The sequence below is a fragment of the Rhea americana genome, unplaced genomic scaffold, assembly GCF_003343005.1.
Source record: "Rhea americana isolate MKP2758 unplaced genomic scaffold, rheAme1 scaffold_129, whole genome shotgun sequence".
Taxonomy (NCBI): Eukaryota; Metazoa; Chordata; class Aves; order Rheiformes; family Rheidae; genus Rhea; species Rhea americana.
In genome coordinates this window covers 1,884,497-1,911,748 of record NW_028185361.1, presented here as the reverse complement: position 1 = coordinate 1,911,748, position 27,252 = coordinate 1,884,497, and the positions used below count along the sequence as shown (strand labels likewise).

Sequence of the window (27,252 nt, the reverse complement as noted above, 5' to 3'; positions counted from 1 at the left end):
GGGAAGGGAAGGGAAGGGAAGGGAAGGGAAGGGAAGGGAAGGGAAGGGAAGGGGGAAAGCAGATTATGTGAGTTGCTGATTACAGGCAATAGAGGAAAAAATAAAGAACAGCTTGACCAGAGGTTCAAAAAGAGCCGAGTCAGTGACAGGGCAAGAGAGAAGAGGGGGCAAGAAAAGAGAAAGGTAAACAAGTGCACTGACATGGGATAAGTGGTGATGGCAGGAAATCAGTTGGGAGATGGGGCCACGGCCCTCACCAGTGACGAACACAGCTCAGAATTTTCAGTTTGAGAGGCCAGGAGGGAAACCCAGCAGAGAACCAGTCAACTCATTAGGACCTAATTTAGCTAGATTGTGGAAGTCAGCTAAAGGTATGGATCTTCAAGATCTTGAATTCTGGAAAGAACATCAATTTTACAATCAAGAGAAAAAGTATTACTTTAAAGCTTATTTTTCCCCGAAGTTTTCTGTGTTCCTTTCTGAAAAAGAAATGAAAAGCTTCAATTCCCGACACCACAGGAAACTTTTTCCCAAATCAAAGCATCCAAGTTTCTTGAAGATCATGTATCACAATCAGGAGAGACTGAAACACAGACATGCTCAGAGCCTGTCTTCCTCATTATGTGGCCAAATCAGCTTGATTCTCATCTTGCACTGATTTTTACATTAATGGGACTTGACTGATTTCAGGAACTCTTCTCTCTCACACTGGAACAACTACTATTGTTTACTCTGACTCGAAACAAAACCAGAAAATCCTTCTTACACTGAGATGCCTGACTGGAGTAGTATTTACCACTATATGCCACAGAGTAATTCAGTTCCTCTGGACTCATTTGCATCTCTGTTACATCAGTATAGCTCAGAAATGCCAGAAGATAGTGAAATGTAAAATAAGCAGATGGCTAGAATCAAGACCTCTGGTCATCAGAGTTTTTTTTTTTAAAGGTTACCTCCTAAGATCTTCTGCAATAGTACAGGAAAAGATCCAGGATTCCAGCACAATGCCCTGTCTTGATTTTCTTTAGGAGTGATGTTTAATTAATTTACACTCTCCTTTCGGGTTTTGCTCTAACTGGCACCTTTATTACGTGACCTTTATACTGGATGGCCTCTAAGGCACCACATACAATAGCTGCTTCCCTACTATTATCTTAGATACAAGCCAACTGACTTCTCCAACTGCTGGAATTATAACTTTCTCCCATCTACAAAGCCCGAATCAAAAGCAAAGAAACCTCTAATTCTGCAGGTACTTTGGATATAATCTAGGTGTCTCACTTTTAGCCTAAGGTACAGACTGTTTTCTGTGCAGCAAAATGATTTAGCGCTGATATAGTCACATTATTCTCCAAAACTGGGCAGTAAGGAAAGCAGCAAAAACAAGAATGCATGAAATGGAGTGCTGCTATCAGAATCGCTAGCTAGTTGCAGAATTCTTATGCCAACAGGAGCGGTAAACAAGTGTTAATATTTCTCGCGGAGGAAGCACCCATGGGGAATTCAGTGTAGTTAGCTGCACAGAGCAGGGAATCAGATCGGAGAGGGAATTGTGTCAGCTCCGGCAAGCCGGCAGTACGTGGCTGTCAGGAGTGCGAAATGGAGCTGCTTCAGAGCTGAGCAGGCTGTGACCGGCGTGCGGCACATCCATGCACTCAGCGCGAAAGKATCAATGACAGCATTTGCTGGGCTCTAGTCATCCCCTCCGCTAATGAAAGCAGCCCTGAAAGCCGTAACACGGGGCCTCTGGGCAGCCCAAAGCCTAGCATTAGCAGAGTTTGTTACAAGCTCGGCTGGCGAGTGCACTGAGCACCAAAGGCCCCCTCCTCTACTGCTGTACCCCACCAACCTCCCCCCCGGCTGTCTGTTTAGTGTCACTCAGCTGGGATGGATCCCGTTAAAGATCTGACGCTTAGCAAGGACTCAGAGGTGTCTGGAACGCCTGCCTCTAATCATAAACACCACAGCTGGCAATGATGTGGTCGAGAAAAAAAAATCACCTTGATCCAGCAACACACATTCCCTTTGATGTTTCTGCAGCGAGTTCACTGCCCAGAGAAAAAGGTACTGCTTTAAAAAAAATCAGGCTTGACATACTCAAATCATAACCATATGACTCTCAATTTCAAGCTTAAAAAAAAAAAAAAAAAAAAAAAAAAAAAAGAGAGAGAGAGAGAGAGAGAAAGATCCCAGGAAAACACAACATTGTGTTCTGAGAAACTCAGAGAAGAGGCATCTGACAATGATAACATGAAACAGGTTTGGAAGATAATGGCAGTTTGAGAGGAAAACACTTCCAAAAAATTCAGACTGCCACTACCAAAAATGGAAGAAGCCTTCTGCCAAAGATTGCAAACTGTGGTGACCTTAAGTAAAAGACTGTAGCTGATTCAAGGGAAAAATGAAAACTTTTCAAAGACAACATTGCTTGTGCTCTGCCACTGTTTATGAGTGCCTTATGCCCTCTTGCCTTTCGGGGTGGCCTGGTAAACACAAGAGCTCCTCTGTGTTTTCCAGTCTTCTGCCACAAAATTCTATTAAATATTCAACTCTATAAGCATGAATTTTTATTTTTTTAACCCAAAGAGGTTACAAAGAGAATTGTGACTCCAATGCAAGAAACACTTTATTTATTGTGTTATTTCTTGATATCTGTCCTTACATTGCATACATGGTGATTAAGTATCCAAATATCCTATTTATTATCATGCTTTTATTAGGCATTATTATTGACTTCTTCATGGAAAAACAACTTTTTTTWAATCAGGTTGATTTATATAGAGGAGTGCTACATGCAGTTTTCTAAAAATCTGAGGAAGTCTTGTATTCTCTGAAACATCTATGTTACTGTTTCCTCACATTAGGCCATCTTTTAATTAGTCATATGTTAACACAGACAAAGAGTCTGATTTGCACAACCTTACCACCACGTATATATAGTTCAATTTTGTTTTCACTATTAAAGTAAGTGAACATTACAAATGATAACAAAGTTCTTTTCAAGGCTATATGAAGAAATGACATATTAGACAAATCATTGCAGAAGTGCATTTGCTAGGCATATAAATAAAAATTTGGAAGTAACTTTGAAAATCATTTCTAAAATGTATTTTTAGAATTTACCCTATGTGCACTTTTAAAAATCTAGCACTTATACCTGCAAAATAAACAGCTGGTCACAAGCAACTGCAAATAGTCATTTTTGGATATTCACAGCCTTCTGGATAGTCTTCCCCCCCCCCTTCTGGATTTTTCTTTTAAAATGTCCTTTTTCATGATTTTGCACTGCCCACCAATGTATTACAGTGGTCTTTCTTTCCCCATACAAGAAGACCAGGTTCTGATCCTCACAGTCAGAGACATTACTAGCAGACATTCCATAGTAAGAAAACTAAAGACCACTGCACACTTTAATTACCTTTGGTATTAAAAAGCACTATATGTTACTGTGGCTTAGACTGATCAGAGCCGTCCCGATACAACTGAAGCAAAGAGGTGACATACTCTATACAACACAGTGAGCTCAAGACTGTAAATTGAACAACCATATCACGTCAGGAAAATCTGGGAGCTGTATTCCGAAACTGTATGAGGTTTCACAGGCTGTTTAGGCAGACAGCATTCCCTGCAATTTCACTGAATGTTGCAGATTCAGATAAGATTATTTATTAAGTTTGTGCTCTGTTCTACATTGCTGCGTGTGTGTATGTGTGTGTGTGTGAAGGAAAGAAAGGCTAACTCAGCTGAATTGTGAAACATCAGCGATTTACATACCCCTATATGGTGATTTTTCTCTTATACTGCGTGTAAGCAAAACACAATTAAATAATAGCCAAGATCTGGAGCCTCAGTGACACTTAAAAAACGATGGAGGAAGTGACATAACCCTTTTTTTGTTTCCATATGCATGAATCTTCTATTTTCAACCAGCAAGAATTAAAACCAGTACCAGAAAAGTGTTACTCACATACTGTCACAAACACAGGTTAATTGATTTTACTCCAAGCAAAAAAAATGATTAAAAAAAAAAAAAAGAAGAAGTATTTCCTCAAGCCTTATGGAGAATTATGGATTTTACTGCAATGGCACGTACAAAACTCATCTGTTTACCTCTGTGTATGCAAAGGTTCAGGAGGTGGGAGTCAAGATGCATGTCCTATTCTTCAAGGGAAAATCAGAGCCAATCCAACCAGTCTGCTCCCTTACTGAATTTTCATTATGAATAATTCTAAAGTTACTGGCAATGTCTATGACCTATGATAATTCTTCCATTTTCCCTGTTCTTACAGTATTCTAAAACATCACAGGATGAAACCTATTAGAAATCAGTCTAATCATGAATATGGTTTTACCCCAAGGAAGTTTTTTGCCTCCTATACTTTAATGTGACACAAGCATTACAGAACCATTACTTATCAGAAGCATCCTTCCAATGAGAAGCATAAGAGAGAGCTCTCTAATAGATTTTCTTGAGCTTCATTTTACAGATCAGATTTAAAAGCGTTTTATTGGTTACATGTTCTCTCATAATGATTAGAGAAGAAAAAAGAAAAAAAAAAGTCAAACACTTTCCTGGTCACAAATGGATGTACTTCGAGGAAGTCTGAAAAATTAATCCGTTATGATCTCAGTTCTACCAAGTAAAGAGCACTGACAGGTAGGCAAGGAAAAGAAAAAAGGGTACAGTTCTAGATGGTGCTGTTCATGCTCATGTTTGAATAAAATATAATTGAGCTGAGGACACCCAAGATACYGCATAGCTGGGCCTAAAATATACATTGCCTTCAACCAGTGCAGCACTGGGCTCTGCTGACTGTCATCTCACTAGCACCTAACACACACGTGTTACTTTACTACTGTGTTAGCTAGTGCTGCTAGTTAGTACTACTTTACTACTGTATTATTAAATATGGCTTGTTGCTTTATAATGCAAGAGCCATTCTAATTTATACTCACCAAAACTGCACACTATACAGATTGTATACCTGACTCAATTTGCTGAATGTCTTGGATTCCATATAACTGACAGCTCCAAAATATRTGTGTGTGTGTGTGTGTGTGTGTGTGTGTGTGTGCGTGTAAAAGTCAGACTTATGCTAAACTGTAGGACAAGCCAGCAGTTTAATCAAGAAGCAAACGCTTCATAAAGCTTGAGAGACTGCAGTTCAAGAATGCACTGTCCTTCACTCCTAAACTAGCTCAAAGCTGTGTTCAGACAGCTCACTCACAACCTGACCGAGGAAGTAACACCTTGCACCAACTCTCCAGTGACCCCTCCAGATGAATCAGGAGAGAAGTTGACAAGCTCCACAAGCCCTCTCCCACAGAGGGAGGCTGCCTGGCTGGAGAGCAGCGGATAAGACGTGCGGGTCAAACCAGAGTCTTCAGGGATCCAAAGACTCGTCCTTCCCGCTCCACTCCCCCTCTAAAGAGGAGAGCAAAACCTGTCAAATTACAGTGCTCAAGTGCTTTCATTCATTTTACTTTTACATAGTGCAAGTCTAAATTTGATTTAAAATCAACTGCACACCTGATTACAAATCATTTAACTCGTGTATAACCATAAATTCCTGATAGTGAGGTCAGATTTGTGCAGCTCCTTCCTCATGTGAAGTGCTCGGTATACAAATCACACTACTATGCGCAGGAGGAGAAACATTTGCAGACCTCCCCCTCTGAGAACTGCCATGGCGAGATCCTTCAGGCCACCGCAACGCCTGAACRTGCTCTGCGTCACACTGCTACGACAGAAACCACGCTGCTGAGGCACCCCATGTGCAACTCGCTGTCCTTTTTCCTCTTACTTTTGAAACGGACTACCTCCAATTGCTTTGTTTCTCCGCTCATCTTGRCAACCTCACTGGGAATTTACCAGTTACTTTCCATGCGTAGGTACTCTTGATACCATCCTCCAAAACTCCACTGCCCATGCTCACTCCAATGCTTCTGCAGTACACAATCTCTGTTTTCAGAAAGGCCTCACCAAGTGGAGGCTGGAGCAGTTTATGCTTTATGAAATCTTCTCAAGGTTTTACTTTTTATTTTTTTCCAGGAGGTGATTGAAAACAGAGAGAAAAAGGCTATGTTCCTTTCTTGCTTTTAATACTCTTATTCTGAGACCATCTATGACAATACCTCTTGGAAAATTGCTCCTGTCCAATAACACACTCAAAGTACTCCTTTGCCAGAGGCATTCATTCATTATATAAACCAAACAAGCACACAAAAACAGACAAAAAGTGACTGGTAATGCCGGTCGAATTCCTGCGCGCAGCTACGATGATTTGGGCGCATTGCATGCAAATGTCAGGTATTTTAATAAAGAGCTGCATTGTGCAGGGCCCCAGCCCCGCGCCGTGGCTCCCAGCGCTCCCGCGCGAGGGGGGCAGTGGGGGGACAGCCATTCCAGCTGGGCTTGGAACCTCGTCGGAGTCAGGAAAACCACAGCTCATAAGCGAAGAGGAAGCATAATGTTCTACAAGGACAAAACATTAGCAAAAATGTCACTCAGCCCCAGTTCCACATGTTGGCTGCCACGGCCTCTTCCTCCTAGCATGCCCGATTGATATAAATTCCATCTGCTCAGCAGCCAAGTGACAGAGAAGAAATACCGGCATCTGGTCTCTATTGCTGTCGGGTTTTTGTTCCATGTTAGACCTTAGCTAGAAACATATGAAGAGATGAAGGTGCTGGCAAGCGACTAAAAGGCTGCACTGGCACAAATGAGACTTTCTGATGCTTTTCACACTTCACTCTGGATTTTTACAGGGAAAAAGGCGGAGGAGACTTGATAAACTGAGTCTGGAGAGCCAACAGGCCTGGAGGTCATTTGGTGCTTCTAACTTTTTTTCAGTGTTTAAAACTGTAAAGCAAAACAATTTTTTTTTAACACGACAGAAGGTAACGAAGTCACACAAGAATGTTGCTCTTCAGCTAACTTTTTTTTTCTCCTTCTCTTAAACATCCACTGGTTTGGACCTGATCCACAGGCACTTTATATTCTCCTGAGAAGCAGCTGGAAAGCGCCAAAAGACCAAACCACTAACTCTTTTTTAACCCCACTGTGTCCAGCAGAATGTGAGTTCTCTAAACCTAAGAGCAATAAAGCAAACCAGCAAGATGCTGTTGTTATTCAAGAACTGCTGCTTGAGTGCTTTTTGAAAGCAACTGCTGAAGAGGTAGGGGAGAACATGAGTTTGCATGTGTGTGTGTGTGCGCGCGTGTGCGCCTGGGTGTGTGCACGGATTTCCACGAGGAGCAACTATTCACACAAACAGAGGCACAAGAGAAAAAGAAAGRTGCAACACAGAGGAAAGTAAAAAAGAAAATGAGTAGGTAATAAACTTGGGGTCACATAACTTTCTTGCTGCAGAAAACAGTTGGAGCCATAAACTCAGAGAAAGAATGCTCTACCCAAATTGATCCACGGCACACAAAGGACAGTTAGACCACAGTAAGGTAAAAGCTTTTTAAAAGTTAAAGTAGATTCTCAATATTCAAAATCAATATAGAATTTACTTTTATTATAATTAAAAATAGAGCAGTCTTCAATTAATTTTCAGTGCCTCCAACTTTCACTAGGCTGTTTTGATCCCATCTGCAATACAATGTCCTCTTGTCTGGGAGAGAGGACCACAAACTGACAGAGAGAAATGAAGCGAGTGAACTACGATCAGAACAACATTATAACACAAACAAAAAAGAGTCTATGTGTGAGAGAGAGCGACCATGTAAGAGAAGAGCTCTCAAGAACATATAAATATATAATAGAGCCCTGGAACACTTAATAATTAATTGTGAGGAAGAAGCTTTTATTTCAACAAAAAGAAGAGCTTCTAAGCACCAGCCCCATGAGAGAATGGCACAGTCCACTGCACTGATGCCCACAAGGAATATCCACACCAGTTCCTTCGTTGGGCCACGTTGGTTCAAGTCTGAAGTGGTGCACAGCTCTTACCTGGGCTGTCTGCCCAGGGTGGTTTTCTCCCAGTGACTTCAATGGGATTTGCACTGGCCAGGCACCTGACCCAAGAGGTCAGTGATCCAGCTGGTTGTTTGGGTAACTAGTGTCCATCAGCACCCCAGAATTAGGGTCCAAATAATTTACTACTGGCCCTGCTCACTGAAGCGTTTCTTTGGGCAAGTAGCTTTGCTAACYGAGTGTGCTGGCTTCCCCCTTCCTCATGGGAGAGTATTGCCCACCTTCGGAAAGCTCCTGGTAGCCTTGATGAAAAGTCTTTCATATATACACAGTGTAACCTTCCTGTGAGGAATCGGTGCTGACCCATTAACAAGGTACCTCCATATCATCAGAGGCATAGACCTTTACAAAGAGTTTGGAAAGAATATTTGACATTCAGGTCTTTTAGCATGATTTCTGCCTCTTGGAGATGCCATTTACTCATCATCCAACAAACTCAGCACAGGCATTTTCTTCACCATCAGCACTGCTTTCCTCAGGGAGGGAACCTAAGTGATAAGTTCGTGCAGAAAGTTTTGATTTTCACTGATTTGTCRTAAGTACACCCCCCCCMCACACACACACACAATTTTGAAAGTCATTTTTTACTCCGGCTTGGAATTCAAATCTGAGTGTACCACCTCTACTAATGCAAATAGAGCAGTTAAAAGGTGCAAGTTGCTTTGCACCAATTTCTACTCACAAGATAGGTAAAACAGAAAAACTGTGTTAAATCAGCAGCACAAAACAGATATAGCTGCTACCTATGTATCACTTCACTTCAGGGTGTCTCTCCAAAGTACTATCTATGCTCATGCCTCCTTACTGCCTTGACCCTGAACGACTTCCAGTCCATGCATTGCACCAAGCTTACAGTAAGTTTCTGCTACACTAGAGAMCCAGGTACTAATAAATACCCCAAACAGGTCTCCTTAGAAATGTAAACATACCACTCTCAAAGAGAAGGGACAGTTACTCAGTCATGCACAGTAATGGGAGAAAAGTTATTTTTTTTATAGCAAGGTGGCAACCAAAGTCACTACTGTCCTTCCTCCGCTTCTCACTGCTCACTGGGTAATAAACACAGAGACTYGATCGTCTCTTGTTCTGACTTCTGGAGCACGTAAGACGGTGAGGCTACTGCCACAGTAAAAATAAGCAGTGAGAAAAGCTCCTTAGCATTGCAGACCTGTGTGTACATTATTGTTACATAGGCTGGCCCGAACAGCATCCAGGGGCACACTCCCAGTGAAATCCACAGGGCCAGGTCCGAGCTGACTTAAAACAATCTGTACCACATGGCGCTGGCCTGGGCAGACCACGCTGCACTTCCCAAAGACAAGGCTTGGTGCACAGTCAGTGATGGGAGGGGACAACTCCGGCACCTGACCGCGGTGCCCATCAGTGCAATTTCCCGCAAGTCAGGAAGATGAAGCAGCGCAGCTGTTGGGATGAGTGAGTAGCTGAAGGAGCTGGTGTGAGCTTCAATAGCGGGCCAGAGCCGCGCTCCACTGTGAATGACAAGTGATGGGCCAAACCACTGGGGAGCTGCCGATGAGTTATTAATGGTGACAGGTACACTACCTGGGAGACAGGTTGAGAGGGGAAAAAGATTATTTATAAGCGAATAGTTAACAGCTGTACCCACTGCTAAGCATTACATGGATGCCACAAACTGTAGAATTCAAATCTTGGGTTATTCAAGCACGAACAACTGCCTGTCACCAAACTGCAACGCATCGCTACAAATTAAGGTGGGAGAGATGAGACGAGGCTGGAACGATGCCTCGCTCAAGAAGGCAGTGTCATCACAGAGTGCAGATAAGAGCTGGAGAAGGGCTGAGATAACCATGAGGTGAATTATGGTTCTTGATAATAATGATGAATTTGCAAGAACAGCTTTTTAATTTTTCCTGAGGGCTCTTGCAAGAGAACAGATGCTGAATGTGTCCTGTACTGACAAGAATAAATGGGGGGAAAAATATAATAAGCAAAGGAAATGTTTTCGGAGAAGTTTTCGTTTGATATGAGAAATAATATATTTCTATTGTTGAGTTAATTTCTTCTACCTCCAGCCCCCTCCCAAATTTGAAAGCCACATTGTTAAGCTTATATATAACATAATATTATTACAATACCTACAATAATATAGTTGCCTAGTTTTTCCCAAAGGAATGAAGCACTGTACTATTGAGTATATTAAAAGTGGCCTGGAAAAAAATTTTGCAAATATATTTCTCCAGTACAATCCTGCAGTAAGAGAAGGAGAAAAAAAATCCAGGACTTAGAAATGTTTTCACAATATGAACATCATCCTGAGAAAAACTGTTTCTGAATCATTTCCTACTCCACTGCAAAGACACAACATCTCTGTAGTAATTGCATACATAGAAACACTAAGAAAAAAGGTGATTTTATGAGATCTATCAATGCAGTGGAGCTGCTAATACCAGCAAGACCAGCCAAAGTGCCCAAGCAATCTGCAAGTGCTCCAGTGGCTTCTAGACTTCCATAAAGCACAGGCTGGAAATCCCTGCACTAGAAGTCTGGCCATAAGAAGGTATTTCTGACCTCCAACAGAGTGAGGCAAATAGTTAATCTTAAAAAAAAGAAAGGGGAGAGTGGGGAAAGTGACAAACTAAATGCTCAATGCTCTCAATTCAGCGGGGCAGAGGGGCTGGGTTGCGATGGGGTCTCAAAAAAGGAGTTTGCAAAATGTTGGGGAAAAACGAGGGCTAGTCGCCTTCAGCTGGATTCCTCAAAGGTGGGGAGGAGTCACGTCTGTGTCTGGGGTTACCGACACGTCTCATCCTCTGTCGTGGGTGCATCGCACTGGCACACGCTCTGAAGGAGGTGCACAGAGACTGCGAGCCAGAAAGGGTTCACACTTCAAAAAGCTTCAGAGACTTTAAAACACCAGGACATAAACTGACTCACCACCTTAGCTGTTTTGCAAGACTTGGTTCTACCTTTCAGTTCAGGCTTTCCAAAGTGAACATCAGCCTAAGTGAAATGGGGGAGGCAGGGTGAGGTGGGGGGAATGTAATATTACCCAAACATATTCATAGCTCGCTTTCTGTTCTTAACAAGTTTCAACTCTTTTCCCCCATCTGTTTCATTCTGGTTCTCAAAGACAACTCACATGTATACACATGTGTAATTCCTCAGTTTCTGACTCTCTCACAGTGTGAATCAATATTTAAATACATAGGCAAAGACTGTTATGTTTTGTTTTAAAATAGGCCATTAAAATATTTTTATTAAATATATGCATTGTGGAAACTTTTTTTCCCATGCTAATTAGCTGTCGGTTATAAAACAGGTGACTATTCAAAACATCTTTTATAAGGGTGCAGTGAGAGAATCAGGCACTGAATATTAGTGGGACTTGGTGCAATAAGCCTTTTAAAAATTCTACCTGTAATGTTCAAGAAATAAAAAGGGGGAAAGAAACAAACAAATAAAAAAGATACATTGAATTTGCCCTAACTGCAATTCCATCATTTTCCATGTCACTTAACTGTTTGTACCTAACCTGTTAGTCCAGCTGTAAGCTTTTTATTTTGGAGAGATATCATTGCTACACCTCACATCATTGCCATTTTGAAACAGAACTAAAAGCCAAATAAATACCCTGCTTCCCTCGTGGTATCTGACCACAATGGCCCAAAAATCCCTAAAGCTTTCAGATAAAGCAGACAGAGAGAATGAATGGAAAAATCCACACTGACTGAAAAATGAAGATGAAACATAGTCGACAAGGCAACTCGTAAGCTGCACAACAGACACTGAAAGACAGATGAAAATAAAACAATGGTGAAAGTGGATAGACAATGCACAGAAGCTTACAGAGAGGGCTGTAAAATTCCTCAGCAAATATTAACAGAAGCATCTGCTGGACATACAGACAACCTACGCTTGCTGATAATGTGGAAAAAAAAAACATGATGAGAAACACCACACTTTTTCTTTTTAATGCTCTAAGACCCATTCCATATTAAAATGACTGCCATCCTCATATTTTTGTTCCATTTCCAGTAAAGAAGAAATGACAATTTCTGCTGAGAACACTCACTTTCCAAAATATTATTGATTAAATGCTTGCTTCCCTCTCCTCCTGTTTTTAAATTTGTTTTTGGCTAAACAAACTCATATGAGAGAAGCAACGGTAGTCAAATTTTGCAAAGAGTGGAAAGTTAATTCAGCATACTTAACTGTCAAAAAAGCACAGTATTTAGAGATAGCAAGGTAAGCTTGATTTTGCTATCTGCATTTCAACTAAACAGTACCTCACTCCACAAGTGGTTGCACTGCTTTCAAAGGCACTACTAAAATAAATATTAGAGTCTGCCTTTAAATGACAATTTTCTTGCCTGTATTCATAGATGGAAAATGAAAAGACAATTTCTGTAATGCGTCTTCAGGGATAGGTCTATGCATTTGGAAGTGCAGATTTTGATAGCCAAGTCTGCATGGAGACATCCATGCATGCTGCCAACATGCTTGAAAAGTAAAACTGTAATTTACTTTTTAAAAATTGTATATATAAAAAGAAGAACTTCAAAGATGTATCAGTCAGCTCCCTTTCAGCAAAAACAAACAAACAAAAAAGCCACAAAAATAATTATAAAACATATGGTGCAAACCATAGCTGTGTTTATTTTATGACAGTTAACATCATTTACAGTGTAATCTGGTCAAAATTAATACTCTAAGGACTATACACAAAATATGTCCAACACAGTGTTCTTTTAAACTCCACACACTGACTGAATCTATCTGCTAAAGCAGAAGCCTCCTGTTTTACTTCAAACAAAACACAGTACTATTTTTTTTTTATGGATTCATTAAAAATTCTTGAGTGACACAAACGACAAGCAGCCAATGGCAATAAAAGGCCAGGATACTAGGAGGGAAGGCTGTTTTTTAAACATGAGGAAGTTTGATGGAAATATAACTCCTAAGGAGTCTTCCGTTCCCTGTATCTTATTCTTAGCTGCAGTGTGTTCTTCGCATCACCTCAGCCACTCACAAATTAGCCAGTACTCGAACCAATCTTTCACACAGGTATTTGGTCAAATATGTCCATACATTGCAAAGGGAACAAACTTCTTGGCTTGTGCCTACTATTTAACAACTCAGCATACCAGGCAAAGCTTTTGCTCCCTGCTCAGGCTAAGTGATAGGTCTGTGCTCTAGGGAGGTCCACAACTCTCAGCTGTGAAGGAAAGAAATGCAGCAGCTCCCATGTCTCTGATCCACGGACACTGGGGTGGAGATGGGCAGATAGGCAGGCAACTTCTGCACTTCTGCTCCCTCATTCTTTTTTCAATCCACTCCATAAAACTCCTGCTTGAAACATGAAAAAAAAAAAAAAAAAAAAAAAAAAAAAAAAAAGAAGAAAAAAAGAGTGGTGACCTGGCACAAAGAAGTTATGAACTTCCTTTAGTGAGTCTCTGGTCTTCATACACACAGCAAAACTGACTCAGGGACCTCGTGACTATGACTGAGAAACGATTTGCTTCATTTGAGAGTCCCAATGTGCAAAACCTGCCACAAATGATCCCTGGCTGGCTGCCTGGCTTTGCAAGATGGAATGAGTGTCAGTGCACCGAGAGATGGAGCCTACCCCAGTGAAAACAATTAACAGGAAAAAAAATATTCAGAAACATACAATTTTTAATGCAAACAAACTTTCTCATACAGTTCTCACAATCTACTATTCATTCCTTTTCAAGTAAATGGCAATGCTTATAGGAAAGGAACTGTTTAGTTAACTCAGCTGTCTAAGCTAACATACATTCACTGAGCTCCAGTTCAGAAAAAATTACAAGTACATGCTTAACATTAAACATATGAGTAGATCCCTGTTAAATCAAAGGAATTAAATGTTTAAAGTTGGGTAGGTGCTTAGACACCTTGCTGAATCAGGACCGTTTCTGGCTGCGACAAACAGCTCTTTGAGCAAGGCGTCTAATGAAGCCTGATTTCCTATGGCATTACGTCTCTGGTGTCCAGTAAGCAGAGAGCTCCAGCTGAGGTTTTTCCTTTGGTCTGCATTTTCATAACCTCTCTCCCCCTCTCTCCCCACTGCAGTTCATTTGGTGCCGTGTAAGTGATGAGTGCTGCCTTTCCTCCAGCGGAGGGACGACCAGTGTCTCTCCACAACCCAGGCACGTGAGCTTGTAGAGACTGCACACATGTGCAGCTCCCTCCTTACAATCCCTTGAACTAAGTTCAAGGTGGCCAATTATTGCTGAAGTTATTAGAGGGGGGCACACATAGGCATATATATATATGTGCGTGTGTGTGTGTGTATATACATCACCTGTGTGTATATATATATATGTATATATATACACATACATACACAGTTGCACAAAGCTCCATCACACAAGTCCAATTCCTTTGGGACACCAGCTAAAAGAATGAGGACTTTTGTACAGCGTAGTAGCTGCTGAAATTGCAATACAACTCTCTTGTATGCACTTAGGGTAAGCACTGTGCTGAAGTGAAAGTGAGCACATCAGCGAGGGATTTATAGTCATAGAGCACTACAATGTAAAGCAGACTAGCAATAGCGGGGAGCCCTTGCAGGCACACATCTGATGCCTGGTGTGACTAATATTGTCACACAGAAAATAGTTCCTCAATTCATGCTATGTTAGTGAAGCTATTATTCAGGCATGGGAGTATATATATATACATTCATTTCAGATTTTTCAATTTGAAGCACTTCTGAAGCACCTCAAACTGGTTTGACATTTAAATTCTCAAAAGCACTTCAAAGCCCATAAAACTTTCTATTGCATTGACATTTTCATCCTGCTCCAAACAAATATTTACATTGATATAGTGAGCAGTTCCATGCTAATGTACTAAATTTTTATTGATCTATTTGATCCTGCAGATTACTACTCACCAAAAAACAAAAAAGCAATAGCTTTTAAAAACATATATATTTTTTATTATTTCTGTGACTCTAGCCCGAGTTATTTATGTCATACTGTTTCCATGCCTAAGAAAAACGGCTGTATTGACCCCAAGTTAGTGCTAACTCTTCAGTCCAGCTGAACTTTCCAAACTACCAAAATAAACAACTCCCCCATTTAAATATTGTTACAAGACAGTAATAACACTATATACAATGATAGTGTACTGTAACACTGTAATAAAATTAGCAAATTGAAATACATATGAGGCTACAAGGCTGTTCAGTTCCAAACATATCAAGTACCAGGCTCCAAGAATATATACAAGTAGACGTTACGAGAAACTTACTCTTTCAAGAGGCATTCTGAGCCCATCTTGTAAAATAAAGTTGCTGGTTGTGTTTGATTTGTGGGGCATAGTCTCCTCAAGCCCACTAAAGAAGGCTGGAGGTGACTCATAGAAAGCTGTTTTTCCACTGTCAGTAAGATGCCTGGTCTGTGGGCAGGACACAGCACAGCAACGATACGCACATCATAAATGTTAATAAATCACCCCATCTCTTGGCCACCCCACCTCTGCTGGTCAACAGTCCCAAAACGGCGTCAACAGTCCCAAAACGGCTTCAACATCTAGGTTCAGAGCAGCGTCACTACGGACACAGCTGTGCCAGTAATCTGCTACCAACATTTTTAATTCCCCCCCTGTTCCCTTACTTTTTTTCTGCCCTGCACTCTTTGCCCTAGAAATAAATCTCTGCCTTCAGCTGTGGCAGAAAATGGATGGCACGGATTTTACATCCGCTACCTCACAACTCTTCAGGCCTACAAAGGGGAGAAAAGAGCTCTATTTTCCATTCTGTAGTTTGACTGGAAATACTCATAACAACAGAAAAGCAGCTTCCAGGTGAAAAGTGACTGAATTAGTACTAGTAAAATTCTTTAAGAGTGTTTTTAATTTATTTACTTTATGGAATTCTTTCTATAAAAGATGGGGCATACAAAAGGATTTGTGAGGATTAGAATACACGGGATACTTGGCATTTTTTATTCATTTTTCAGGAATACAACTGCAGAATATCCAATTCCTGCAATCTTATCAAAAATCTCTTGATATTAGTAGGTGTTCTTCTCACTGCCACTGCTTTCTGAAGTTCTTGGATAGATTTCTCTTTTTTATTTATTTTTTTTTCAAAATGAATTTCATTTTGCATTTTTTTTTAAGCCAGGTTTCAAAGCTGTAAAGAAGCAGCTTGAAAATACAGACCTGAAATTCTCCAGTATAAAATGGAAAGTAGAAAAAAAAATATATTAACTCTAATATGTTTAAACCAATTTGACAGTATTTAGAACTTGAATTTCTGACCTTCCAACGTCTGAGGTTAGTAATACTGAGCTGCTTCATATTAAAAACATGCTGACCTTGTGTAGTGACTACCCTCTTTTGAAGCCATACCCAAGCATTCGCTCAGCTATATACTGAGCTAGCTGAACAGAGTAAGTTGCCCAGCCATTGTCCTAGCTATTCCCAAATATACTGGGAATTATCCTGGTATAATGGGAAGCCTTGAGCAGCGTAAGCCAGGTTGCAAGCAACCTGATGGGAAAGTTCACTCTCTTTATTCCTGTTATCAGCATCACATGCCAGCTTGGACCCAAGTTAAAGACATCCAGTGGTCAACTACATGGATAAAAAATGGAATGATGTTAACTCCATTGCCATATCCATATTACTAGATAAGCTATACAGATAGATAGATATATATATATATATAAAAAACCCAGCAAATTGACATATACAAGGCCAGCAGTCTTAAAATTCTACCTGTCCTACAAGGTATTTCCTGCTGTGCAGGACAATTGCCAGGGAGTAACACAGATTTCCAAACTCTTTTCCACAGAAGAAATTAGGACTAAGAGGTACAATTTTGGCCCTTCTAAAGTCCATGCAAGATTCACCGCGAATTTCAAGGAAGACAGAATATATGCAGACATACTTTCTCCCTACTATTGAAGGCAAAAAAATATCCAAGGGAGTGACAAAATACAAAACAAATTCTTCCTCTTATGTTTGCTAAAAAGATTATTTTAAAAATTAGTTACTGGAACTTCTATTCCAGTGGTGATGTTTCTGAATTTGACCAAAGAACAATACTAATTACACATTCTATTTCATTAGAGGATCTCAAAGCACTTCATAAACATTAATTAACAACATCCTAGTATTAATTGGGATGATTAGATCATTTTGCAAGAGCCATGGGGGAGGAGGGAGGAGGGAAATCAAGCTGAAGCACAAAGGGCTTGTGCAGCAAGTTAATATAGCCAGTAAAATAATACATGTTTCCTGGCTCCAAGTGAAGCATTCAAAATTCTAGGACATGGTACCAAATGACAACAAAAACACAGAAGATATTTCAGCATAGAAAAAAAGAGTAAATTTCTTAATTAAAATATAGGAGTTCAATTTACTAGATTCAAAATGTACACTAGTAAGTAAAAAGGGATTGTCTGTCTACATTCAACACTGTGCTCTTGCTGCCTAGAAGGCAACAATAAGTGCTAATGACATTTACCCCTCCTAATAAGAGTCATTCACACTTCACTGTTATTCTTTGTTATTGCTCAGGACAGGCACTAGCACCTCATTGAAAGATCAGTGCTGCAAGGGAAAAAGTCCCCTTGAGATCCCTTAGAGTTCAAGAAAAGCAGTAAATCAACTGATGCTGGACAGATGACAAGTTTGATTCTCTGGGGCCCTTCCTGATTCCTAAGTGTCTGTGGGCCTAAATTTCATGAGTGCCTGAAGCCAGTTCTGACACACAGACAATCAAAACCACCCCTAAACTCAAGAAATAAAAGCAAGAAGTGTCTACATTGGGAAAAGTCTTAAATCTATTCAAGTGTCGTGGTGTGGAAGGAACCAATACTCTGTACCATCTAATTGAGTTAATCTCCATTGATGTGTAGCTGAATGGGTAATACCATGACCTTACCACCTCCAGGATCATGATTTGAATTCAGCCTGAGGTCCTCAGTAGACAGGATAGTCTATAAAAAGCACAAGTACTAACCTTTGTGCTGTGTTCTGTGAAAAGAGCAATGTTAATTTTTCGTATTCTTGGAACAACTCTCTCCCCTTTCCCTTTGATCACAAACTTTGTGATTCTTTGCTTTCTTTATTTTATAACAGATCCCTGCACTCACTTATTACAAGTAACTTGAGATGGGCAGCAACCCTATGTTCCTGTCCTCAACTCAGCAGTCTTATTTCCTTGGCATAGTGCAGGATACATTCTGGTGAAGGGTTCAGCAGGGCATAAGCAGCAAGCAAAGTGATTCTCCAGCTAGGAGGAAAGCCCTGCACTCTTCCACTCATTCCCAGAGGATCAGTTTGAAAAATGGAGACTTTATTCAAACACACATAAGCACATGCACAATATATCAGTGATAAACACATAATAATTATGTATTTCATATATATATACACGTATATATATGTGTGTTTGTGGATATATATATACATATAGATATACATATACACACACACATATTTAATTGAAAAGGTTTTGTGATCACAAATGGTTAATAGAGATTCAAATGCTTTCTAAAGTAAGAAAGCTGGGAATAGTTTCCTCCTTTGCTTACCTGCCAAGACCCAAGTTCAGGGTCCTGTTTCTCCTGAAATGCTTGATGGTATCACTCACACCTAAAGTAACTTGGGGAGTGAACTATTCCTCTCACCCCTTTCGTCCCCCACTCTGCTTTAGGTGTTTGTGATTTCATCAGCTCTGACAGGGGAAACACAGGACCACAAACTTGGCTTTGGCAGGTGAAGAGCTTTTCAGCTCCATTTTAAAAAGCAAGCACGCATGGTCCTGGCATACGCCTGACAGGCCTTCAGCAACAGCCATTTCCTTGCTCTGCATCCCAGTAGCTGTGCCCAGCTGTGTGAAACTATGTCAGTCAGTGGGATCACTGCTTCTGCTCGCCCAAGTAATGTAAACAGTATGTGTTCCAGGTAGGAGAAACACAGATTCACAAAAGTTTTTCTTTTTTTTTTCTTTGATAGCCAAAATTTTTGCCATTAAAAAGGACATCTCCGCATTCCTGAGTCATGTGGAACACTGGTTATAAAGGCTATTTCATGGTAGCCATTATGAACTAGCATCATGTATACTGCTGTTGATCACGAGGGGTTATACAGCCCTCCGCTTCATTACCCTTGCAAGATGCAAGCCACAGAGCAGCAATAGCACAGCTCTCCAGCTGCACATATTCTGAAAATCCAAATGATCTTTGCATGTTATCAAGACATCTGTTGTCATGTAACTTGTCCTGGTGGCATTCAGAAGTACCTTCAAACTCTTTGGCCTTTTGGCCTGGTTCACGTGCTAACAGGCGTGATAAATAAAAAGTCATGTAGCACTAGTACGGTTGGTAGTGCTACTATTAGAGAGGAAGGTATCAAAAGCAGCAGAAGGATGTTACGCAAGTTAGTGCAGACACAGAGAAAATCTGAAAGCACTTCACACTGCCACGATGAGTAGCACTGCTTTGCTCCTACACAGTAATGCATCCCTGTGCCTCTGGCTGTGCTGTCGCTCAGAGTCTTGTTGCTTCCCATCTCCCTCTTTAGCCCTTAAAAGTTTGTGTCTGCTTCCCCCTCCCCAGTTTAGAGAAGGGTTTAGGGTAGTCCACTCCTGGCTTAGCACAGCTGCAACGAATACAAAAGAGCAAGGGGCACAGGAGAGGATCTCTGTTTCCCAGAGTGCAGGGGAGTCACGCTAAACTGACTGATGTGGGAGAGCAGAAACTCTTCCAGATGATCACAGCAGCAAATATTAGCATGCAGTGGTGCTGTGGGAGGAATAGAAAACTCAGGAGATGGACACATCACATAATAGATCCTTTTCATCTCTTTGTGATAAAGAGGCAAAGCGTAGAAGGAGAGGCAGTGAGACAGAAGTGAGGCTGAAGGAGGTAAGATAGGCAAAAAACCCGGGGTGACTGGGAGGCAAAGACAACAGATGGAGCAAGTTGGAGTGGAAAAAGGGGGAGGAGGGAAGAGAGGGGGACGAATAGCAAGAAATAAGCAGGACATGTACTGAAGAGAACCGGATTTAAATCACACTCGTACTGGGAGAGTAGAATTCTAGATAAATATTATCCAGCCTTGAGTCTTGGTAGCTCAGAGGCCACCACTGAAAAATAACACTGGAACAAAGGAGAGTATGTGAGTGTTGACAATAATTTCAAGAGGCAAAGAAAACACAAAAAGGATAGCTGGAAAAAGTCAACTAATAAAGCTGTAAAACTTTCCCTTCATTGTCAAGTAATTAGAAGTAGGTGGCAGCTATTACATGAAACATGAGCTAGCATGTGAAAGACTTTGGTTCTGCTTTGTGCTTTGGTATGGGCTTTACCAGATAAACATCTTAAGCTTTCTCTGCATCAGTTTTACCACCCATAAAAATGGGGTAATGATCATAGAGACATGGAAAGACTAAATAAGTGACTGCTCCTCAAAATGCTTGGAAATCCTCCAGCGGTCACAGCTAAGTAAGTGCAAAGTTTTAATTAACATAGATGGACAAAGAGACAAATGAGGAATGAGAAGAGATATCTATTAACTGAATACAGAATCTTCATGTAAAAAAGCCATTTTAGTTGTATTAATGCTATGGAATTGTCATCAGAACTTTCTCTTGGTTTTAAGTGTAAAACTTTTTTAATTCTTCATCATGTCATAATTTGATTGCCAACTTTTCTTAACTTTGTAATTTGCATTATCACAAATAATGTAGTATACTACCGCTGCCAGGGGTTCTGGTTATGACAGAGTGCTTGTCTTGGGAAAACAACCTACCAGAAACTTCACATGACCTGTGATTACAGATAGTAGATAACATTGCATTTAAAGAATGATATCATTACTACCACAAGCTGACACCACTAGCTGTATGCCTTGAACAAACTTATAGCCTCAGCCCTGCTATTTGTTTGTTTCCCTTCTAATGTTGCATATGTTTAAGCAATGGAGGCTGTCTGACAAACTATTTAATTAAACCCAAGCCCTTGCACTTGGACTCAGTAGCAAAAGTTCAAACATCTTAAGAGGAGACAAATGAGTACACACAGAAAAACTTCATCAAGGTCTCTAAGAGAGGCCAGATAACAACAGCATCCATGACTTTCTGAAATCATCCACAGACAGGCCAATGGTGGGCAATATTTAATTTTAAAAACAGTAAAATAATTTCCATCTGTGCCCAAGCTGAGGAGGGATGAGCTGCTAATGGATTACTCAGGGAAAGAACAGACAAGAAATAAAAAAACAGTATTATTTAAAAAGCTTGAATTCATTTCTTTGGTCTTTCCCTTAATCTCTTGACCTAATCTGCATATAAGACTGAACTGCATGAACTCTCAATTTCCTGTCTAGTTCTGATAAACTAGGAGAGTAAATAAAGCAACCCATTTCAAAATCAGCAATTATGTTTTACAAAAATCTGAGAGACTGTCATTCAAATGTAACACTAATATATGAGTGTATTTAATTTGGTTGTGAATCCTTTCTTTTTCTTTTTTTACAAATCTCAGAACTGAATAATTATAAATGTATTTTACAGTTTGCATGAGCTTCTTTTAGTTGGTTATCTACAACAATGGGATGTTGATTTTTGAAAAATGCCTAAATTTTTCCTCGATGTATTCCTTACTCTTGTCAGCTGGCTTCAGCAACTGAAACATTTCTCCTGGCTTGGTAATTGTTTTAGCCCTGCAGAACCAACAAAGCAATGGGAGAGTGAACCCAAGTCTATCCCATGTGTTTTGTTACCACCTGAAGAGTTAACTCAACTCTGGAAGTAGGAATTGATCTGATGATCTGTGTGCAAGGAAATACACAAGTCCAAGTCAGCAGTGGCAGAGAAAGTCATTAACTGCATTTTTTTTTCTTAGTTTTAAAATGGATGGATTTGACAATGAAGCCACAGAGACAAGTAAAGCGCTGTAGTCCAATATCCAGCCATTTCAAAGTAGAGAATACTATGTAATCACTTGGAATTTCCTCCGTTGTCAGCATTGACATTGCAACCGAGAAGACCTTCATCTAGGATTAGTGGTCCCCCATGCACTGTCCAATGCACAGACTATTGTAAGCAAGTTACCTTTTGTGGCCAATATCATACTATACTTTTCCAGCTTGGCTTTTTTTCTTCTTTTCCTTTTTTTTTTTTTCTTCTTTTTTTTTTCTTTAATTTCTCACAGCTGTGAGCAGCACCAGAGTGCCTGACAGCCAAGATTTTGCCTGTAAGCTACCGACTAGAATCCACTTTTTTCACGGTATTGTTAGTAAGAACGGCAATCTGAGGTCTAGTGCCTTTTCCTGATTCTGACACAAACCGGTCACTTAAATGTTCTGTACCTCTGCTTCCCTCTTTGCACCATAAAGATAACATTTGTTTTTCTCTTTTACGCTACAGGAATACAACTACTTGATCATGAAACACTTGGAAAAGTGTTGAGTTGTTACTTAAAATAAAACATTGAATCATTATTTGCAAAGAGTCAGTTTATGGCTTCTCAGTTGTGATCACATGCTCTGCTGTGTGCAGCTGGACGGGTGTGAAAGCTGAGCGCCCCAGCTGTTTGCCACTAGTGCCATTATTGCTCTCTAGCCTTTTCCTCTCAGAATAATCGGAGTTAATTTGCACACGTTTAGCAGGAGGATTTTCCTAACCTGCCTTGTTTAGAGAGCACCTGGCTAGGGAGCAGTTAAGCAGTTGCACTGCTGAGAGGGGTAAAGTGTTCTGCAGTGGGGAACAGAGGAGCTGGCAAAGCTACCCTGTTGCTCAGCTCAGCTGGAACCAAACCAGGGCTGGAGACTTACTCGCACTGAGCAGCTCTTCGTGGCAGAAGTAATCTCATCAAAATCACACAAATCACACAAAGCAGGTGCAGAATCTGACCCAAACTAGCTACTGTTGCTGACAGCTACTACTCTTGATAGAGTAACTCCCTGTCACCTAAAGATAGCTGGGTCCTTCCAAAGAGAAGCAGCTTACAGTTTCATTAATGGTTCTGCATTAAGTATACCAAACTGGGTCCTCGAGATAAGAACCAGATAAACAAGCTTGGAAACTGAAGTGCTCTACAAGGCCACAGAACAGATAGGGTCTGGAAAGCTTCCCTTTGCTCGAAGTTCCTTTGGGAACAAATGAGGGAACACCTCCTCCTCTGAAACCTTCAGCCCTTCGGCCCTCTGGTGAAACTGCTGACCGAACGGTCACTCCCTGACACTTCAGAGATAGGTCTCTACTCACCAGAAACTTGATTTATCACGCACAGGCCAGAGAAATCTTCCCAGCACTTAGTACCTTCTGGCTGTTTCTGGCCAGGCTCTGACTGCCCAAATGTAAAAGTCAGTATACCACATTACCTCTGCCCTCAGCCAGTCCACAGGCTTCTGGGTTCCTTCACTCCCATTCTCCATTAACACATCCACTGAAAGGTGCCACAGATACCGCATTTTGCTCTGCTCAAATTGCTTTTCAGTTTGCTTTTTAGAAATACTTTCGGTAAAAACTAGGGTTTTACAAATAATACCACCTATCTTGCAGCACTAGTTCCCACCTAAAGAGGTTTTCTGGCTGTCTCTCGTTTCTCCTTGAATTACTCTAGAGGGGAGCAAGCTGGGAAGTTCTTATCAAAATCTACTGACAAAAGTATCTTCTTTTTTTGTGGGGGAAAAAAAAAGTGTTATTATGACTCTTAAACAGAAACAAAACATATTACCTAGTAATATTGGTATAACAGATTTTGAATGGGTACATCTACCCTAAAGATTTCGTGCTTTTTTCCTCCAAAAATTTCTATTCAAGGAAAATTATAAAATGTTTTAAAACTTCCAACATGATTCAGGGCAAATTCAGCTCAGAGTAATGTGTCAGAGCTTCCCATAGTATGGAACTCTAATTCTGTATCAGTTTTATAAATCTTTGGTGCTATGGATAATTGTTGAACACTGGAACTCTAATCAGGATTAAGTATTCTGGAAATCTACAATGATCATTCACATTCATTATTCTGGTACTTCCCATAGTCATTGTAGAGGGACTTAAGATGTAGAGAGAGTCTATGATCAGTATGTCTTAGCACATGTCTTCAAAACAAGTAACTTTCCTTTCTTTTCCCATCAAACAGTGATATCAGCATTTCTTCAAATTACCAGTGTAGTACATTAATTACATTAGAGATAAACAAGTTAGTTTACTGGCATATACGTCTAGCTGCAGCATTTTAGCATATTTATATGTTTGATAAACAGTGAGTATGTATGAATGCATGGTAAACTTAGCAGCATTTGAATAAACTAGGTTATAACTTATACAGGTGTGGACAGATAAGGAAAAGGAACTATACTTCCACACYTGAGGTGACATATTCCTCAATTTGCTCATGACAGTCTAGCAACAGCTCTATAATTCTGTGTTATTTTGGACAACTTCTTTTGCTACTTTACACATTTAGTTCTTTTATAGGAGGCTAATACTACTTTTGTCTGGAGAAGCTGAATCTGAAAATCCCAAACAATTGTGTGAAGTGAGCAAGTTCATGGGCAAGCAATGATCAGTTTCACGGAACAGCTTCTGCTTGAAGGTTACTGTAGCTATAGTTTTCACTAGTGAGCACTTTTACTGTACTAGTGGTTATAATGCTACCTATTCCCTTCAAAATTTCCCTGTATGCTCCTTTTTTTCCTTTTTATCAGATAGGTGCAATAGTTATTTTTTTAAAAAAAAGATTTGTAGTTTGATCACCTTGCTTAAGATTTCTCATAATATATGCTTTATTGAGCAGTTTCCAAGTTTTCTATTTACCAAATTTCCGAGCTTTAATGCAAACAAAATTAGAGAGCTAAATTAACCGACAGGCTTGACTACATTAGCTGTAGTATGTCTTCATTTGCCCACTAACACAATCCACAGCCAAGCACTAACCAAGTCAATATGTGGTAAGACTTCAACAGCTGCCCTTAACTTTCCTTGATAATTATTCTCCTTTAACTGACATAATATTCAATATATTGTTGTTGAATGCAATAATAGTAAAATTCATGCCTTGAGGGCTACATTGTGATTGAGTTTTAGCCAGATAAACTGAACTCTAGCCTAATGGTGTATTATAGGGCTTTACACCACTCAGATACATAGGTCACAATCTGACTCTCTATGAACCTCTATGTAATTATATTACAACCTATTCTTGCATATCTTAAGATCATTCCATAAGATAATTAAAACAAAATCAATATGAGCCTGATTCGACAATCTCTGTAACAAGGAAACTACTGATTTCAGTCAGTCTGCTTATCCGTGAGGGATACTGAATTACATCATGTAATATTACCCTTAATTATTCACGGCATTTAACAAATGACAATTTTTCTAACATTATATCTTGGAAAGGATGCGTTTTTACAGTGATTCTTTTGTAAATCATACTTCTCCAGCCATGTCAATCAGTGGCATTTAGAATACATGAATCTAAAATATGGTGCAATATGCACATGATGCTATTAAAAATATGTATCTCTGTCAATATCCATCATCTATCTGTACTATAAATCATATCTATCATACACAGATATACATTCATATATATATATATATACACACACACACACACACACACACACACACACACACACACATATGATCCATATATAATAGATCTATCTATGGATATCCAGATTTATAAATGTATAGGCATATAAATATCTACATATATCTACAAGTTGTAGACTGGTAATGGTAAAGATTAATTCTTTTACATGTATCATTTGGCTTTTACAACATAGACGCCTGACAGAAGACTAAAACAATCTAAGAATTCCATTTGTGCATATATTTTTAAGAACAACAGGGTCTCATTATAAGAGTAATAGCTTGCCTATTACTCTTCCTCTAAGGCTGTTTGACAATTCAGAACTCTTCTGTGAAAATTTTTATATCCAGCATATTAGAAAATATTTAAGAACATGGAATGTAAATGTACATGTAACTATGTAAGGCTAATTTACTGCTTTCACATTAAGGACAGAAAATTGAAGCGCAATTCAAGAATACATTCAGAATTCCATGGGGCAGGAATAAAGACTCCTATATATTCTGTGTAATGCCAAGTAAGTTATCTTTGCCTCAGATAATAACAAAATAAATCTGAAAACTTTGTCTTAAATTTGAACATTCCAATTCCTGGTTTGTCCACTTGAATAACTGGATGACTTCTGAAAGGTGCTGAGCTCCTGCAAAATAACTAACAATTTACAGCACTCAGAATCATATTATTAGATTCTCAATCAGAAGTAGCCTGATGAACATGAAATGGAATAAATAACTTTGGAGCCTAACAGATGACATAGTTTTTCAGATAAGCAGCTATAAATATGCATGGCAATATTCATGATTAAAGGAAGTCTATCTGTTTTTCCTGTGTAATTATTTTAGTTTTTGTTAGCTTACTTTATTTTAACCAAGCCACATGTAAAACTTTATTTAAAGCTACCTTTCTAAATGACTTAATAAACAGGATTTTTCCTGTTGATATTTTACATTATAAGGATGCTTCCCAATACAACCACTACCACAATCTGCATTATATCCCATACTAACTGTCTAGTTAAAGAAGGATGGAAAAGCTGAAGGAGCTGCTGACTCAGATCTTAGTTTATGAAGTCGAAGAGTAGCCATTGAAAATACACCAGTTAGTTACCTTCATAAGTCAGGCTTGCAGCTAACTAACCTCATTATTTGCAGTATTTGAGGTATTTCCTACAATAAGCACAAGCAAGTACAAAGGAATACTATGGTACTGAGGAACCTGCATTTTTTTTTAGCTTAGGTAAAAATGGCATATTTTATCCTGCCAGCACCATTGTTGGCCCTCCATACGACACACTAAATTTACCGCACAGCCTTCTGCCTCTGCGGGTGCACTGTAACTAACTGTGCAGGGAAAAAAAAGGTATGTCAATTAGCTGGGTTTGGGAACATGCTTTGCTGTACTTCCTACCTGAAGGATGTAGCCCCGAACGTAGTCCCGCAGAGTCCAGCCTAAGCCATGCAGAATATGCAACACCTCTTCCTGCTTCAGCACGCTGAAAAGTCGGTCAAGTAGTATCTTCAGTCTCACGGGCACGGCCTGGGTACCGTAGAGCATCAGGCTGCTGATGTCAAACACGACGTTGGACTGCACAATCTCCACTTGGGTTGGATGGTAGAGGTGCTGAGTACTAAGCTTGTCCAAGGCTGAAAGAGAAGGGGCTAAGAGTAAGAGAAGAGCTGAAGGAAAGGCAAG

General features: G+C 39.9%; 1 protein-coding gene across 1 annotated transcript in view; it reads right to left on the bottom strand.

Moving 5' to 3' along the window:
• BNC2 (basonuclin zinc finger protein 2) overlaps window positions 1-27,252 on the bottom strand; it is a 328,595-nt gene that overhangs the window by 73,428 nt on the left and 227,915 nt on the right. The window contains exon 4 of the mRNA XM_085326232.1: window positions 26,968-27,203. Within this exon, the coding sequence (XP_085182358.1) occupies window positions 26,968-27,203 (236 nt within the window). The remainder of the gene's footprint in view (window positions 1-26,967; window positions 27,204-27,252) is intronic.